This window comes from Thalassophryne amazonica, chromosome 11 (assembly GCF_902500255.1).
Source record: "Thalassophryne amazonica chromosome 11, fThaAma1.1, whole genome shotgun sequence".
NCBI classification, from domain to species: Eukaryota; Metazoa; Chordata; class Actinopteri; order Batrachoidiformes; family Batrachoididae; genus Thalassophryne; species Thalassophryne amazonica.
This window is the reverse complement of record NC_047113.1, coordinates 30,121,289-30,138,906: the sequence shown is the minus strand read 5'-3', so window position 1 is coordinate 30,138,906 and position 17,618 is coordinate 30,121,289. Positions and strand designations below refer to the sequence as shown.

Sequence of the window (17,618 nt, the reverse complement as noted above, 5' to 3'; positions counted from 1 at the left end):
AGCTATAACTATACGTTAAGAGAAATCAATAAATTTATATGGAACAAATTCTATGGATTTTAAGTTCGCCGAAATATGCCTTTTTGCAGTACAAGCAATTTTGTCATTTATATTATAGAAAGGGAATATTGTCTGGCACCCGCACTTCACTTGTAATTTTGTCAGTGAACTCTAGGGGCCGCTGTAGACCAATACGTCTCTTATTCAGAACATTTCCACCCATCTTCTCTTTAGTTCAGTACAATCGATGCACATCACAGTCGCCATTCGAGAGATTTCCAACAGCGCGATCTGGGACCGCTATTCTGTTCTTCTTTGTGTTGATTTTGCGAGAGCCATTCCTCACCGCGGAATTTTGATTATCAGACGTGAAATGGATGACTAATTGTTCACAGACGGAATTAAAACACAACGTCGGAAACAATGGCACGGCAAGTACTGCTGTTTTTCTTGGTCCTTTCTCTCACTGTGGTGCGCGCACAGGTCAGCTACTCTGTTCCTGAGGAAATGGTGAAAGGCTCTCTAATTGGAAATATAGCAAACGATTTGGGTTTGTATGTAAAAAGATTGAAATCTGGGAAAGCTCGCGTTTTCACTCGAGACAGCACAGAATATGTCGAGCTGAACAGAGAAAGGGGAGTCCTCCTAGTTAAAGAGAGAATCGACAGAGAGGCGCTCTGCAAACAAATGGAGCTGTGCGCATTGCACTGTCAGATTATTTTAGAAGATCCGATGGAATTCTACAGCATTAATATCGAGATTACAGATATCAATGATAACGCTCCGACCTTTCAATCGAGTGATGTACATTTAAATATCAGTGAGTCGACAGTTACTGGTACAATATTCATTTTAGACAGGGCGCTTGACCTGGACGTCGGCAAAAATAATTTAAAAGTCTACACATTAAAACCAACTGATATATTTTCTCTCAAAGCGAATACTGAAGTCGACGCCAGTAAAAATCTGGAGATGGTTTTGCATACACCGCTGGATAGGGAGAAAAATGAGCATTTATCTTTAGTTCTGACAGCGGTTGATGAAGGAGAGCCGCAGCTGTCTGGCACAATGCGTATTCACATCACGGTTTTAGACGCTAATGACAATGCGCCAGTTTTTACACAACCTGTTTATAAAGCCTCCGTTAAAGAGGGTGCAGCAGCAGGAACATCTGTAATTACAGTGAGTGCAACGGATGCAGATCACGGATCTAACGCTCGAATAATTTATTCCGTTTCACCTGCACTAGATAACGCCCGTGGGATGTTTGAAGTGAATAAAGAAAGTGGTGACGTGATTTTAGTTGGAAAACTTGATTATGAAAATTCGGGAAATTTACAGATAAATATTCGCGCAATCGATGGCGGAGGACTGACAGGTTCTTCTAAAGTCATTGTTGATGTATTAGATGTTAATGACAACAAACCCGATATTCATATTGTTTCAAAATCAAATGTGATATCAGAAGATGCTAAAACTAACACCGTTGTGACTATGATCAGTGTTGAGGACGCGGATTATGAAGAAAATGGAAAAGTACACTGCGTCATCAGTGACAATATGTATTTTGCATTAAATTCTGCATCAAATAATTTTTACAGTTTAATAACAGACAGTGAGTTAGACAGAGAGATATCCTCTGAGTATAATATCACAGTGACCTGCTCTGATGAGGGAGTGCCCTCCCTCTCCAGCAGCGTCACTCTGACCTTACAGATCTCAGATGTGAATGATAACGCGCCTGTCTTTGACAAGAGCTTATATGAGGCCTACATTGTAGAAAACAACACACCAGGCCTCTCTATATTCACAGTGAAAGCCACAGACGCTGACTGGAACCAGAACGCGCGTGTTTCTTACATACTGGAGGACTCCTCTGTTAACGGAGTGTCCGTCTCCTCATATGTGTCAGTTAGTGCTGATAGTGGAGTCATCCACACAGTGCACTCTTTGGACTACGAGCAGATCAAGGACTTCCAGTTCCACGTCAAAGCGCAGGATGGAGGTTCCCCTCCACTCAGTAGTAACGTGACTGTGAAAATAATGATCCAGGATCAGAACGACAACGCCCCTCAGGTTCTGTACCCGGTCCAGACTGGAGGCTCTGTGGTGGCTGAGATGGTTCCTCGTTCAGCAGATGTGGGCTATCTGGTGACTAAAGTGGTGGCTGTTGATGTGGACTCTGGACAGAATGCCTGGCTCTCCTATAAACTGCAGAAAGCCACAGACAGGGCGCTGTTTGAAGTGGGTTTACAGAATGGAGAAATAAGAACTATCCGCCAAGTCACTGATAAAGATGCTGTCAAACAAAGACTGACTGTGTTTGTGGAGGACAACGGGCAGCCCTCTCGTTCAGCTACAGTCATTGTTAACGTGGCGGTGGCGGACAGCTACCCTGAAGTGCTGTCGGAGTTCACTGACTTTACGCACGACAAGGAGTACAATGACAACCTGACGTTTTACTTAGTGCTGGCTTTGGCTGTAGTTTCCTTTCTCTTCATCACGTGTTTAGTGGTTATTATATCAGTGAAAATCTACAGATGGAGACAGTCTCGCATCCTGTATCACTCCAGTCTCCCGGTGATTTCATATGATCCACCACGTTACTCAGACACTTTGGGGACAGGGACTCTGCCACACGTGTACAACTACGAGGTGTACAGGACGACTGACTCCAGAAAGAGTGACTGTAAGTTCGGCACAGCTGGTAGTCCGAACGTGCTGATAATGGACCCCAGTTCTACAGGAACCATGCAGCGGATACAGAGTGAAAAGAACATCCTGGATGAACCAGATTCTCCTCTAGAGGTTAGAATTTGTTAATTATTTCTTCTTTATTGCTAGTTCACTTGGTAATGATATGGATACATATCAAAATGTCTTCTTTTTTATATCCAGGGTCTCTAATGAGAGTTTACACTAAATTTTTAATAGTCAGTACTTTTAATCATTTAATCCCCATTTCTCTCTTTATTTTGTGATATCTATCGGCATCTAAAAAATCCACTCGTGCAGATTGTCTGTGTGTGTGTGTGTGGCGGGGGGGGGCTGTTGTTGCTGTTGTTGCTGTTTTATATTTTTGTAACAGGAAAATTCCCATTTTCCACATTTTCCTGTGTAATAATGCTTTCCAAACTCCGAGTGCCGCTGTTGGCCAGTGTTTGTTCGATTTATTGGCTCGTTGTTCTTCCTTTAACATTATATCAGAGAGAGAGAAAGACGCACACAAAGCGCACATCATCTGAGATTCTCACACGGTGAAACGGGATGGATTACTCTTTTTGTGTTGGGAGTACACTTTAAAAACGTCTTGGAATTGTGGAATTAAGATCTTCTTAATACGGCCACGTTTCACATTGTGACGCAGATTGCGCAGTGCAGAAGAATGAGGGGGCAAGTACAGCTGTTTTTCTCCGCTTTTCTACTCGGATCAGCATGTGGACAGGTCAGCTATTCTATTCCAGAGGAAATGCCCAAAGGTTCTCTGGTTGGAAATATAGCAAAGGATTTTGGATTAGATGTTAAAAGGTTGAAATCGGGTAAAGCTCGTATTTTCACCCGAGGCAGTGACGGGTATGTCGAGCTGAATAAGGACAGAGGAGTCCTCCTAATCAAAGAAAGAATAGACAGAGAGGCGCTGTGCGGACAGACGACGCCCTGCGCTTTGCATTTTCAGATTATTTTAGAGAATCCGATGGAATTTTACAGTGTTACCATTGAGATTACAGATGTGAATGATAACCCTCCGTCCTTTGAAAAAAACGACGTCAAATTCAAAATAAGCGAATCCGCAGTCAGCGGAGCTAAATTCATATTGGATCGAGCGATTGATCATGACGTGGCCGTAAATGGATTAAAAACCTATCTGCTCGAGCCGTCGAAAAATTTCGTGGTGAAACTGTATGATCAGCCGGATAGTTCCAAAAATGTGGAAATGGTTTTAGAGAAACCTCTCGACAGAGAGAAAGAGGAGCAGTTGTCTTTAGTTCTGACGGCCGTGGATGGAGGAGAGCCGCAGAGGAGCGGAACAATGCAGATTCTTATCACGGTCTTAGACGCTAATGATAATTCCCCAGTTTTTACGCAGCCTATTTATAAAGCCTCCATAAATGAAAACGCACCGGCGGGAGCATTGATCGTAACAGTCACCGCTACAGACGCAGATCAAGGCTCCAACAGCAGAATAACGTATTCAATGTCCAGCATGTTGGATCACTCACGTGGGATGTTTGACATAAACGCAGAAAGTGGGGAGGTTCGACTTAAAGGAAACATTGATTATGAAAAATCGCAAACTTTTCAAATAAATATTCGCGCAAGTGATGACGGAGGACTAGCTGACTCTTGTAAAGTGATAATTAGCGTCACAGACATGAATGACAACAGACCCGACATTCATATCATGTCTAAATCAACCTTGATTTCAGAAGATGCTAAACCAAATACTGTTGTGACGATGATAAATATTCAAGACGCAGACTCTGATGAAAACGGCAAAGTCCACTGCACTCTGAATAAGAACATTCCTTTTGTGATGAAATCTACAAACGGCGATTTCTATAGTTTGATGACAAACAGTGAGTTAGACAGAGAGAGATTCTCTGAGTATAACATCACAGTGACCTGCTCTGATGAGGGAGTGCCCTCCCTCTCCAGCAGCGTCACTCTGACCTTACAGATCTCAGATGTGAATGATAACGCGCCTGTCTTTGACAAGAGCTCATATGAGGCCTACATTGTAGAAAACAACACACCAGGCCTCTCTATATTCACAGTGAAAGCCACAGACGCTGACTGGAACCAGAACGCGCGTGTTTCTTACATACTGGAGGACTCCTCTGTTAACGGAGTGTCCGTCTCCTCATATGTGTCAGTTAGTACTGATAGTGGAGTCATCCACGCAGTGCGCTCTTTGGACTACGAGCAGATCAAGGACTTCCAGTTCTGCGTCAAAGCGCAGGATGGAGGCTCCCCTCCACTCAGTAGTAACGTGACTGTAAAAATAGTGATCCAGGACCAGAACGACAACACCCCTCAGGTTCTGTACCCGGTCCAGACTGGAGGCTCTGTGGTGGCTGAGATGGTTCCTCGTTCAGCAGATGTGGGCTATCTGGTGACTAAAGTGGTGGCTGTTGATGTGGACTCTGGACAGAATGCCTGGCTCTCCTATAAACTACAGAAAGCCACAGACAGGGCGCTGTTTGAAGTGGGTTTACAGAATGGAGAAATAAGAACTATCCGCCAAGTCACTGATAAAGATGCTGTCAAACAAAGACTGACTGTGTTCGTGGAGGACAACGGGCAGCCCTCTCGTTCAGCTACAGTCATTGTTAACGTGGCAGTGGCGGACATCTACCCTGAAGTGCTGTCAGAGTTCACTGAGTTTACGCACGACAAGGAGTACAATGACAACTTGACTTTTTACTTAGTGCTGGCTTTGGCTGTAGTTTCCTTTCTCTTCGTCACATGTTTAGTGGTTATTATATCAGTGAAAATCTACAGATGGAGACAGTCTCGGATCCTGTATCACTCCAGTCTCCCAGTGATTCCATATTATCCACCACGTTACTCAGACACTTTGGGGACAGGGACTCTGCCACACGTGTACAACTACGAGGTGTGCAGGACGACTGACTCCAGAAAGAGTGACTGTAAGTTCGGCACAGCTGGTAGTCAGAACGTGCTGATAATGGACCCCAGTTCTACAGGAACCATGCAGAGGATACAGAGTGAAAAGAACATCCTGGATGAACCAGACTCTCCTCTAGAGGTTAGAATCTGACAGTTATTTATTTCTACCTCGTTGTCCTGCTTTTTCCAAGTCTCTTTGCTGTCAGTTCAGAACCTCGGACAGCAACATGTATTGATAGTTGATTGCCTCTGAGTGTCAGCACACTTTCAGCACCAAGGATAGCTTCCAGTTAATTTATTTTTTATTTATTTATTTTTTATTTATTTATTTATTTGTACTTGCAGCAGTAATCTCTTTTCACTAATATTTTAATTAATTAAAATATTAAATCAGGGACCTGTTATAACTTACAAAAACATTTTAGTCTTGCATATCTCTCTCTCTCTCTCTCTCTCTCTCTCTCTCTCTCTCTCTCTCTCTCTCTCTCTCTTTCCATATTATAGATAGATAGATAGATAGATAGATAGATATGCACACCTGTGTGTTCAAAACCGTTCAAAACCTTCTAACATTTCTGTGTATTGCCTCTGAAACCAATAGCATTTTGTATTCTATCTATCTATCTATCTATCTATCTATCTATCTATCTATCTATCTATCTATCTATCTATCTATCTATCTATCTATCTATCTATCTATCTATCTATCTATCTATCATATGTGTGATGATTATACGCAGATTCACTGTTCACTAATTTTATTTGATTTCTGTAATGCCTTCATCGGCCTCTAAGTGTCGCTGTCTGCTGTCGTGTGAAGAAAATAACCTTTTTTTATTTGAGTCCTCCCTTTTCTGTCTGTCTGCGTGTTGGCTCTATTTTAATAGGAAGCCGTATTACAAAGACAGCTCCCGACCAAATAATTCTGTTATTTTTTTTAAGCTATTTTCTTGTCTTTCCATTTGGATTTTACAACCAGTATTGCATTATGGGCGAGTTTTTGTCATGTCCGTCGTGTTTGTTGCTCCTTTGCGTTTTTGCTGCAGAATTGACGCTCGGCCAGGTCCGATATTCTGTACCAGAGGAGATGACGGCAGGTTCTGTTGTTGGGAATATCATCCAGGATCTGGGTTTGGATGTCAAACGGTTGAAATCTGGCCGAGCTAGGATCTTTACAGAAGACAGCAGTGAGTATATCGGTCTAAATTTGAACAAAGGGACTCTGATCGTCCACCAGAGGATCGACAGAGAGGAGCGCTGCGCCTCCGTCACTCCCTGCTCTCTGCATTTTCAAATCATTCTCGATAATCCGATGGAACTCCACTCCATTGATGTGCAAATACTTGATATTAACGATAATGCTCCTGTGTTTAATAAGAGAGAAATGAATTTTGAAATTAGTGAATTGGCTGTTAAGGGAGCTCGTTTTTCGCTGGACAGCGCCAAAGATCCAGACGTCGGTTTAAATACTGTCCAGACATATAAGCTTCATCCTACGGATCATTTTAAATTAAATGTTTTATCTCGACCTGACGGAACGAAATATGTTGAAATGGTGCTGGATAATTTGTTAAACAGAGAAATTCAGGAAGAACATAAATTAATCTTGACGGCATATGACGGTGGAGATCCCCCAAAATCAGGCTCAGTGAAAATTGGCATTATTGTCATGGACGCCAATGACAACGCACCTGTGTTTACGCAGACTGCGTACATGGTAACAATCCCTGAAAATGCGCAGAGAGGCACTTCAATTCTTAAAGTTAGTGCAACTGATGCCGATAAAGGCGCAAACGGAGAGGTCACGTATTCATTTTCGCAAAATAATGATGTCATATCATCTATGTTTAATATCAATCCCCAAAGTGGGGAGATCGCGGTGAAAGGAGAGTTAAATTACGAAAAAGATAAACGTTTTGAAATTGATGTTGAAGCTACAGACAAAGGTGGTATGAGAGACACAAGTAAGGTGCTAATTGACGTCATCGATGTGAACGATAACTCGCCGGTTATCAGTATAATTTCTCTCTCCAATCCCATACCTGAGGATTCCGCTCCACAGACTGTTATAGCAATGCTCAATATCAAAGATTTGGATTCAGGTAAAAACGGTCAGGTGATGTGTCATATTAACCCGGATTTACCTTTTAAAATCAAACCATCATCGACTAATTTTTATAGTTTAATATCTGATGATGTTTTGGATCGTGAATCGGTGCCGGAATATAATATAACAATAACAGCGAGGGATGAGGGTTCTCCGTCTTATTCTACAAACAAAACCATATATTTGAGGTTATCGGATGTAAATGATCATGCACCAGAGTTCAGGCAGCAATTTATCACTGCTTCCATAGTTGAAAATAACTCACCAGGAATGTCAGTCCTCTCTGTCTCAGCCAGTGACAAAGACTCTGGCAACAATGCGCGCATTTCTTATTTTCTTGTCGACGGCCAAGTGAACACTTTATCGGCATCCTCTTATTTTTCAGTGAATGCAGAGAGCGGGGAAATACTGGCTTTGCGCTCGTTCGACTATGAGCAAACAAAGGAGTTCCAAATTCGCGTCAAAGCACAGGATGGAGGCTCCCCTCCACTCAGCAGTAACGTGACTGTGAAAATAGTGATCCAGGACCAGAACGACAACGCCCCTCAGGTTCTGTACCCGGTCCAGACTGGAGGCTCTGTGGTGGCTGAGATGGTTCCTCGTTCAGCAGATGTGGGCTATCTGGTGACTAAAGTGGTGGCTGTTGATGTGGACTCTGGACAGAATGCCTGGCTCTCCTATAAACTGCAGAAAGCCACAGACAGGGCGCTGTTTGAAGTGGGTTTACAGAATGGAGAAATAAGAACTATCCGCCAAGTCACTGATAAAGATGCTGTCAAACAAAGACTGACTGTGTTCGTGGAGGACAACGGGCAGCCCTCTCGTTCAGCTACAGTCATTGTTAACGTGGCGGTGGCGGACAGCTACCCTGAAGTGCTGTCGGAGTTCACTGACTTTACGCATGACAAGGAGTACAATGACAACCTGACTTTTTACTTAGTGCTGGCTTTGGCTGTAGTTTCCTTTCTCTTCATCACGTGTTTAGTGGTTATTATATCAGTGAAAATCTACAGATGGAAACAGGAACGCCTGTTGTATAAATCTAGCACCAATCTTCCCGTCATTCCCTACTATCCGTCCCTTTACGCAGACGTAGGAAGTGCAGGAGGAACCCTGAAGCACGAGCTCAGTTATGACGTATATGGCACCACTGACTCCAGGAGGAGTGACGTGAAGTGTGCCCCACCCTTCAGTCAGAGCACTTTGTGTGACACTGCTGCTGGGACAGTACCGAGAACTAAACCAGAATCTCAGAATATTCTCATAGAGGTATGCTCTCTTACTTTCTTGAACCCATGTAGTTTTGACTCTTGTCTGATTTCTTCAGCATCCAAAATGCATCCACAATTTTTCATACGTTTTATGGTGTCTTAAAGTACCAACAGAAAGTTCACTCATTCATTTTTAATGCCCGCTTATTCCATTTAAGGGTCATGGTGGAACCACAGTGAGAAATGGGGTGCACCCTGTCAGTTTGTTGCAGCAGCATGACATTTTCCCACATATTTCAAATTTACTTTAAATCTGGTGTGAAAAATATGCTTAATCTGGTGTGAAAAATATGCTTTAGGTTTTGCCTTTTTTTTTTTTTTTTTTTGCCTTTCATTTTCCAAAACTGCAAAATCAGAGGATACGGAGTAATGTAGTGATGATCCCCTCCTTTAAATTGAGAGTCACCAGTTCACTTAACCTGCATGTCTTTGGAAGTAGGAGGAAGCTGGAGTACCTAACCCACAAAAACACAGGGAGAACCTGCAAACTCCTCACAGAAAGGACCAGGCAGGAAGTGATCCCAGGAGGCAACAGTGCTAACCACTAAGCTGTTGTGCAACCCATTCCTGGAATTAACTAATTAATTTATTATGAAAGGGAAATACGAGGTCTGTCAATAAAGTATAGGTCCTTTTTATTTTTTTCAAAAACTATATGGATTTCATTCATATGTTTTTACATCAGACATGCTTGAACCCTCGTGCGCATGCGTGAGTTTTTCCACGCCTGTCGGTGACGTCATTCGCCTTTGAGCACTCCTTGTGGGAGGAGTCGTCCAGCCCCTCATCGGAATTCCTTTGTCTGAGAAGCTGCTGAGAGACTGGCACTTTGTTTGATCAAAATTTTTTCTAAACCTGTGAGACACATCGAAGTGGACACGGTTCGAAAAATTAAGCTGGTTTTCGTTGAAAATTTTAACAGCTGATGAGAGATTTTGAGGTGATACTGTCGCTTTAAGTACTCCCAGGCGCTGTCGTCAGCCTGTTTCAAGCTGAAAACCTCCACATTTCAGGCTCTATTGATCCAGGACGTCATGAGAGAACAGAGAAGTTTCAGAAGAAGTCGGTTTCAGCATTTTATCCAGATATTCCACTGTTAAAGGAGATTTTTTTTAATGAAAGACGTGCGGGCGGATTGCAGCGTCGTCTCACAGCCGCTGCGACGCTCCGCCACAGGAAAAACACCTCCGTTGGAAGCCTTAAGGACAAGTTGGAACATGTCCAGCTGTTAAACAATTTCTCATATACTCACTCCACTGAAAGCCATCAAAAGCTGCCTGGATTTTACAAATGGTTATCAACACGGAGGTGTTTTTCTTGTGCCGCCGCACCGCGCCGGCTGCATCCCGACGCGCGGCCCCGTCCGCACGTCTTTCATTAAAAAATCTCCTTTAACAGTGGAATATCCGGATAAAATGCTGAAACCGACTTCTTCTGAAACTTCACAACGTCCTGGATCAATAGAGCCTGAAATGTGGAGGTTTTCAGCTTGAAACAGGCTGACGACGGCGCCTGGGAGCGCTGCACGACGTCTCACTCCGTGGGAAGTCCTTAAAGCGACAGTATCACCTCAAAATCTCTCATCAGCCGTTAAAATTTTCACTGAAAACCAGCTTAATTTTTCAAACCGTGTCCACTTCGATGTGTCTCACAGGTTTAGAAAAAATTTTGATCAAACAAAGCGCCAGTCTCTCAGCAACTTCTCAGACAAAGGAATTCCGACGAGGGGCTGGACGACTCCTCCCACAAGGAGTGCTCACAGGTGAATGACGTCACCGACAGGCGTGGAAAAACTCACGCATGCGCACGAGGGTTCAAGCATGTCTGACGTAAAAACATATGAATGAAATCCATATAGTTTTTGAAAAAATAAAAAGGACCTATACTGTATTGACAGCCCTCGTAGTATTTCACAGTGTAACAAATATGTCATTTAAATTTAAATCAACTGCAGGCTTTCATCTGCTGTCTTATCATGAAAACATGAGGGAGTAAGACCAACCCAGTCTCACGGCAGTTTGTGTTGGCATTACGAAAAGTAAATTAATCTATGGGTTCATGCTACTGTCATGAAAATGGAGTGCTTTTGGTGATGGGGGGAGGGAGCTGAATAAGACACATCTGGCAGGAAAACAGACATGCAAGGAACTGTCCAGTTACATTTGGTCCCTTAACTATGTGAAACCAAAAATAAAAATTACAGTAGCCCAAATTGAGTGTAACTGTTTTCAAATGAAAGGCCACAGCCTGCACTGCATGTGCACATTCACTGTTTGTTTCCCATTCTAATATCCACCAAAAATTGGACAGGACCTTGTCAGTGTCTGGAACCTACAAGAACAGATGGAAAATGGCAAAGTCTGTCGTATGTGTCCAACTGTCCAGACTAAACATTTAACAGTCCTGAGTTACCTGCCAGGTGATGATTCATTCAACTAAAACTTTGGTTTCAGCCAATATTTGTTGTCTGATTTATGAAGCATAAACCATTAAAGAACATAGAACACTGACTAATGGAGATGTAATACAAGAAATGAACTCAACTTAATGATTTTATTTATTTATTTGGCTGCAGTGTTGCCAGAGCTTAGTCTCACATAACCCACACAGCATAATACCAGTGCACAGTACACTACTTTGCAGTGACCTAGATCCTTCCATACCATGTCACAGAAGCATGGGTGCAGCTGCACCCATTGAAAAGCAGATGCAAAATACAGAAAGACAGATGAAGGCAAAGGAATAGAAAAATCATGAGGAATTGCACAGTATTACTTGTAAAATGTGTTGTTATGTTTTAAAGGGAATGAAGGAATTGTAACAACAGAAGAGGTGGTAATGGTGGGGAGAGGAGAAAGGCAGCATGATGGAGAGGAAGTGAGATGCAGCAGGGGGAAGGGAGGAGGCACGTGGTCCCCATCGCAGTCTCCACCATCCCTGTGAATCATCAGTGTGTGTGTGTGTGTGTGTGTGTGTGTGTGTGTGTGTGTGTGTGTGTGTGTGTGTGTGTGTGTGTGTGTGTGTGTGTGTGTGTGTGTGTGTGTGTGTGTGTGTGTGTGTGTGTGATGCACAGCAGCCATTTTAATCTGCAGTCTTCTTTGTGTGATAAACTAGAGGCTCAGGAAAATCTAAAATTGTGATGTCAGGTTGCAGTAATTGGTTTCACTGCAGTGGAGAAAGGTTAAATGAAAGATTACTGTGTAAAATACAAAAAGGGATGAAAGAGAAGATGAGAGTGAGATGCAATGCCTGTGTTATACAACAAATATCTGAAGGATGTCACAAATCAGGATAGAGAATGTTTGATCAGTCAGAATCGCTCACCCCAACATGCCTGAAAAAAGAAGTCGTTTTTCACCTTAATAATCACAGTTTTGTGGGTGAAAGGAAGGTGGTTGTGAAGAGGAAAAGGAGAATGCAAAAAAAGTTTAGTATGTGCCGCAGCTTTTAAATGGAGTTTTAAATGAACATTTTATTTCACATTTCGTGAAGACTACAGCTTTATTTAAATGCACTTTGATCGATGATGAGTGATGCTGGTTTGACAGTTTAGTTGCTTGATGGCTTGCAGTTATATTTGCCGCATATGTTCCAGGTTCAGCGGATGTGCTGTGTGAAATTGTGAGTGGCCTGGTCACTGAGTGTTCAGATTGTTTGCATGTGAACATTGACAGGTATCGTGGTGGAGTTTACATGAATGTCTACTTTATTTCCAATTAAAGCTATTTTAAAATACTATCTTTTTTTAAGACAGATTGATTTCAGTTATTCACTGTCAGATTTTCAGTGAGTCAATAGTTTCCATAGACTGAGATGGCATAGAAAAAAAAAAAAAAAGAAGGAATTACTTTTAAGTTTTTGAATGACTAATTGACATAATTAGGAGTTAATTGGGGAACCTTTGAATGTATGGGTGAACCTAAAGAACCAGTGTCTTCTTGTGTTTAAGAGCAGGTGGAACAATCAAACAGGTTTCCAAAGCATATTTCTGGACATTCACACATCAGGTTCCTCCTTAGGCAGCCATTTTGCCACTGTCAGCCACTGTAAAATGGATTGTACAAAAATATAAGAAGTTTGGGACCATACAGATTTCAGTTAACAACTAGGAATGAAAAAAATGTTTGATCTGTAGGTTCAAAAGAATCTCAGAAACACAACTGTGGAACTGATGAAGGCGTTGGAGACAGAAACTGTGACCCTGTCCACCTTTAGCTAGCCATCACTTTGGCATTACATGCTGCTGACCTAGCAGGAATCTATTAATGTTAATCTACCACTGGCATATAAAAAACAAAAAAGTTCAACCTTTGGCACACGGAGCACCGAGCAACTGTATATTTTCGTTTGACCATTTAATGTTGATTATAAGGAAATGGCTTAGTGTGGTTTTACACTGCAGATCCACTGCATCATGGATCTGTCATTGCGGCGGAACCACTTAAGGTCTGCAGCAGTTGGTGCCCAGGTTTCGCTACCATGCAGCAAAGCAGAGCGAACACAGGTTGAGAATATCTTCCCTCTGGTCTTTAGCGAGATCTGTTTGGAAGTAAGAATAGGGAGGAGTTTCTTGAACTTTCCCCACGCTGTAGTGCATCTGGTGATGATGGCGAGCTTGCAACCTCCTCCGGCACATAGCATATCACTGAGATAGCAGAAGCTGGGTTCCACATTGAGCATGGTCCCATCCACATCGACCTGACTAACTGGTCTCCCATCAGTTGGGCGAGCTTCACCACGACATCTCAGACACACATAGTCAGGGTTGGCGACTAGTCTGCCAGCGATGCCACTGCACCTCTTGTGCACCCACAGCTTGCACTGTGAGCAAACAATGGAGTTTTGACCTACGCCACTGCGGCAGATGGCGCAGGGAGACATGGCTTGCCTGAGTCTTTGAAGACTTCCAGTCCAAGGCCAGAGACCACAATCTTAGTCTTCTTCATATTGACTCTGAGACCCTTGCATTCCATGTTCTCCTACCAGGCTTTCAGCTTGACAATGCACTTATCCAGGGAATCTGTAATGACCACCAGGTCGTCGGCATAGAGGAGTTCCCAAGGCGCGCCAGTGCGGAACTTGCGCGACAGCGCTTCCAGCACTATGATGAATAGCACTGGGCTGAGGACAGAGCCTTGGTGAACTCCAACCCCCCACTCCAAACTCTTCACTGTACTGGCCGTTGACTCGTACTCTACCTCTGGCATTGGCGTACATGCCCTGTATGATTCGTACCGCCCACTCCTCAACACCCAAACTCCTCATGGCCCACCATATCAGTTTCTGTAATCTTGTGGTATCTTCTTATGCTGCTTAAAGTTGCTGCCATCTTGATGTATGCAAACATTCTAACTGATTTAATACACATTGTTTGATGTAATAGAATCTATGTAGGAGGAGAAAATGGAACTTGAATATCAAGGTGTATGTAAACTTATATCTGCAGCTGTAATTTAACCTCTGCCAGATTGTAATTATTCTCATATCCGCTGTTAGCTCACATCTGTGTGTGTTTTACCACCTACTTAAAGTCTTGTGTGTTTTTCTTTCATTTAATAATGACAAAAGTATTTATTGAGGAGTGTGAAGTCTTGTGGCTACAGTGTCGCCACAGGGGTCAAATCCCAACTTCCTCACAAACCACTGACTGCTTTAGCATGTTTTAGACACGGTATCCTGTTAGTGTGTTGCTTATAACAAGATAGCTGAAAGTAACATTTTACTGTTGTTTAATTAACGCACCTTCAGGCTGTCACTAGCCTACTGTATATGGACCTTGCACAAAGTACAGATCATCTGTTTGGTGTCGTTTATAATGTAACCATATGCAGAAGCTCCACAGCCCCAAGATGTTATTCAATTATCCTGTCTTTATAGATATCTGGTGAACAGCTGTGTGGTTATGTGTGGCCTGTGAACACATGGTACACTGTCTGGGTCTGATGGCGATGTGCATGTTGCAATTCTATAATGTTTTTTCCTATTTCATATTTGTGAGTCTTGGTTGCAATTTATTTTCACAGAATAGATATAATTTAATCAAATGTGCATGCTGTTCAATACATGGAAAAGTTAATCATACATTAAAATGTCATTCATAATGTCTACTTGTATATGTTTGGGTTTATTGCAGTTGCATTAATAATAATGATTTTAAAAAGTAGCATTTTAACTAATACCAAATGTTGATGCAAGGAGTTTGAGAGTAATCTTAGTACAGCCTCTGTTTACATGCACAACAACATAAATATAACTATTTAAGTACATCAAGCCTCGAGGTGTTTTATTTTTTATGCAATAACCATGGCAACCATAAGATTAATGGAGTGAGTCAATGGGCCTGCAAAGTTTTGAAATGAACTCTGTACACATGATTGCCAACCCAGTCTCATAGCATTTCGTGAGACTGGGTTGCGAAAAGTACATTAATGTATGGGTTCATGAAGGCGGTACAAAATGGGGCAAGAATTAATTTTGTGATGGGGGAATGGGGTGATGGAGGGTCTGGGGGGGGCTATGGTTATGGTTTGGGGAGGGTAGACACTTACAATATGGTTATGGTTAGATTTAGGGGAGGATTATAAATAGTAAAATAAAAAAAACGTGTCATGAAAATGGGGCACTTTTCATGACGGGCAAGAAAAAAAATGTGAGACTGGGCTGCTATTGCATATTCAACTCTGACATTTTGAGTTCTAGAGTGGGCCTCATCTTTTAGAGTTGTGTGTAATTAAACATGCACAGTAACCCTAACAGACAGACAGACCAATTAAGTTGCTTGTAAAGCCCTATTGCTAATCAAAGGGTCTTGGTGGCCACTGTTGCCTGTTTTAGTATTTGTTTATTTTATCTTTTTTTCTTTTTTTTCCTTTTTTTTTTTTTTTTTTGAAAAAGTTCAAGAACCATTTTCTCTGAGAGCACAAGACTGATAATACAGTGGCTTGCAAAAGTATTCAGCCCCTTGGTATTTCACACAATTTAATTTGTTTATAGCATTTCAAATACAAAAAAGTAAATCAGGCTTCTCAATATAGAAAATTCTAAAATTATCTTCCTTAGATCAAACTGAAAGTAAATCTCTCCAACTTGATAGAAATTAATTAAAAATATAAAAGCCAAGATGATGGGTTGCATAAGTAGTCAGCCCCGTTGGTATAATACTTGTAATAATCAGTTTAATTGCCAGTTTTCTTCAGACAATTCAGGGGATGGATACATGAACATTTCCAAGTCACTGAATATGTCTTGAACTTTATTTACATCAGCTATGAAGAAATACGAACAGTATGGCATAAATCTGTGTGGAATCAACAGTTCTCAAAAACTGAGTGACTGTGCAAGAAGGAGAAGAATGAGGAAAGCCACCAAGACACCCAGACAACCCAGAAGAGGTTTTAGGCTTCTGTGGCTGTGATTGGAGAAATTGTGCACAGTGCAAGTTTTGCATTTTGTATCCCCAGCTATACAGCTTCATGAAGTGGAGGAGGGGTTTCTTTCACCAAAACATTAAATCTAGGCTTACATTTCAGATGTACCTTCTGGCAAATTTCGGCTGAACTTTCAGTTCTTCCTTTTAAGAAAATCCTTCTTCCTGGTTTGTCTGAAGAAAACTGGCAATTAAACAGATTATTTACAGGTATTATACCAAAGGGGCTAATTACTTAAGCAACCCATCATCTTGGCTTTTATATTTTTAATTAATTTAGATCAAGTTGTAGAGATTTACTTTCAGTTTGAGTCTAAGGAAAATAATTTTAGAAATTTTTATATTGAGAACCCACACATATACATTTTTAGACACCATTTCTTGCATGCATGTGCCAGTTAACATAAGGTGTGAAATGACATAAACAAAAAAGTTAAATAAATCTTTAATTAGTCTTTTAACTACTGCTAATATCAGTGTTGACTCATATTACACCAAAAGTATTTTCTTTTCTGGGGGTTAAAAAGTTATTTTATATCTAGAAAACTGAAAATGAAAATGACACGGTGTAAAAAAAAAAATCTTTCCTAATTTTCCCATTCAGCATGGAACTCCCATTCACCTTCTACATTGTTACTTTATTTTATGTTTCATGGAGGAAAATATTCAAAGTGACAAAAAGGTTCGCTGTGCAGCTTAAATGCATCCACAGATACAAATGACCTAATTCTTGAAAAGTTTACAGTTTTGCTGAACCACTTCTTTAATCCATTTGTACATATTTGCCTGTTCACATGACACAGCTGTAAAGTCAGTCAAGTCATTGCTTTTCTCAAGACAAGTCTCAGCAGGCCTCATGGCACTTGGAATGGTCGGAAAGCTCAATAAATAAGAGCAAACAAATTTCATATCCAGCATGAGGCCATGAGGAGAAATGTAAAGAATAAAATATTTTATTTGTTTTAATGATTCAAGCTCCCACTTACACACAGTGAAAGCAAATGCCCGAATAAGGATTAATGGAAAAGACACAGTTCGCCCAACCAGTCCACATGTGTTTTGTGGATCTGGAGAAGGCGTTCGACCGTGTCCCTCGGGGCACCCTGTGGGGAGTGCTCTGGGAGTACGGGGTCCGGTGTCCTTTGCTAAGGGCTATCCGGTCCCTGTACGACCACAGCAGGAG

At 41.8% G+C, this 17,618-nt stretch overlaps 1 protein-coding gene across 26 annotated transcripts in view; it reads left to right on the top strand.

Moving 5' to 3' along the window:
* Positions 1-17,618, top strand: part of LOC117519820 (protocadherin gamma-A11-like) — a 911,360-nt gene that overhangs the window by 809,465 nt on the left and 84,277 nt on the right. Inside the window, exons 1-2 of one of the 26 annotated variants that reach the window (XM_034181084.1) lie at positions 264-2,005; positions 8,217-9,007. The exons of 21 other annotated variants lie outside the window; for them this stretch is intronic. In XM_034181084.1, the coding sequence (XP_034036975.1) occupies positions 424-2,005; positions 8,217-9,007 (2,373 nt within the window). In that variant the 5' untranslated portion in view covers positions 264-423. Of the gene's footprint in view, positions 1-263; positions 2,006-3,320; positions 5,771-6,590; positions 9,008-17,618 lie in introns of those variants that run through there. 4 more of the 26 variants (XM_034181090.1, XM_034181080.1, XM_034181089.1 and 1 more) reach the window with 4 other exon arrangements.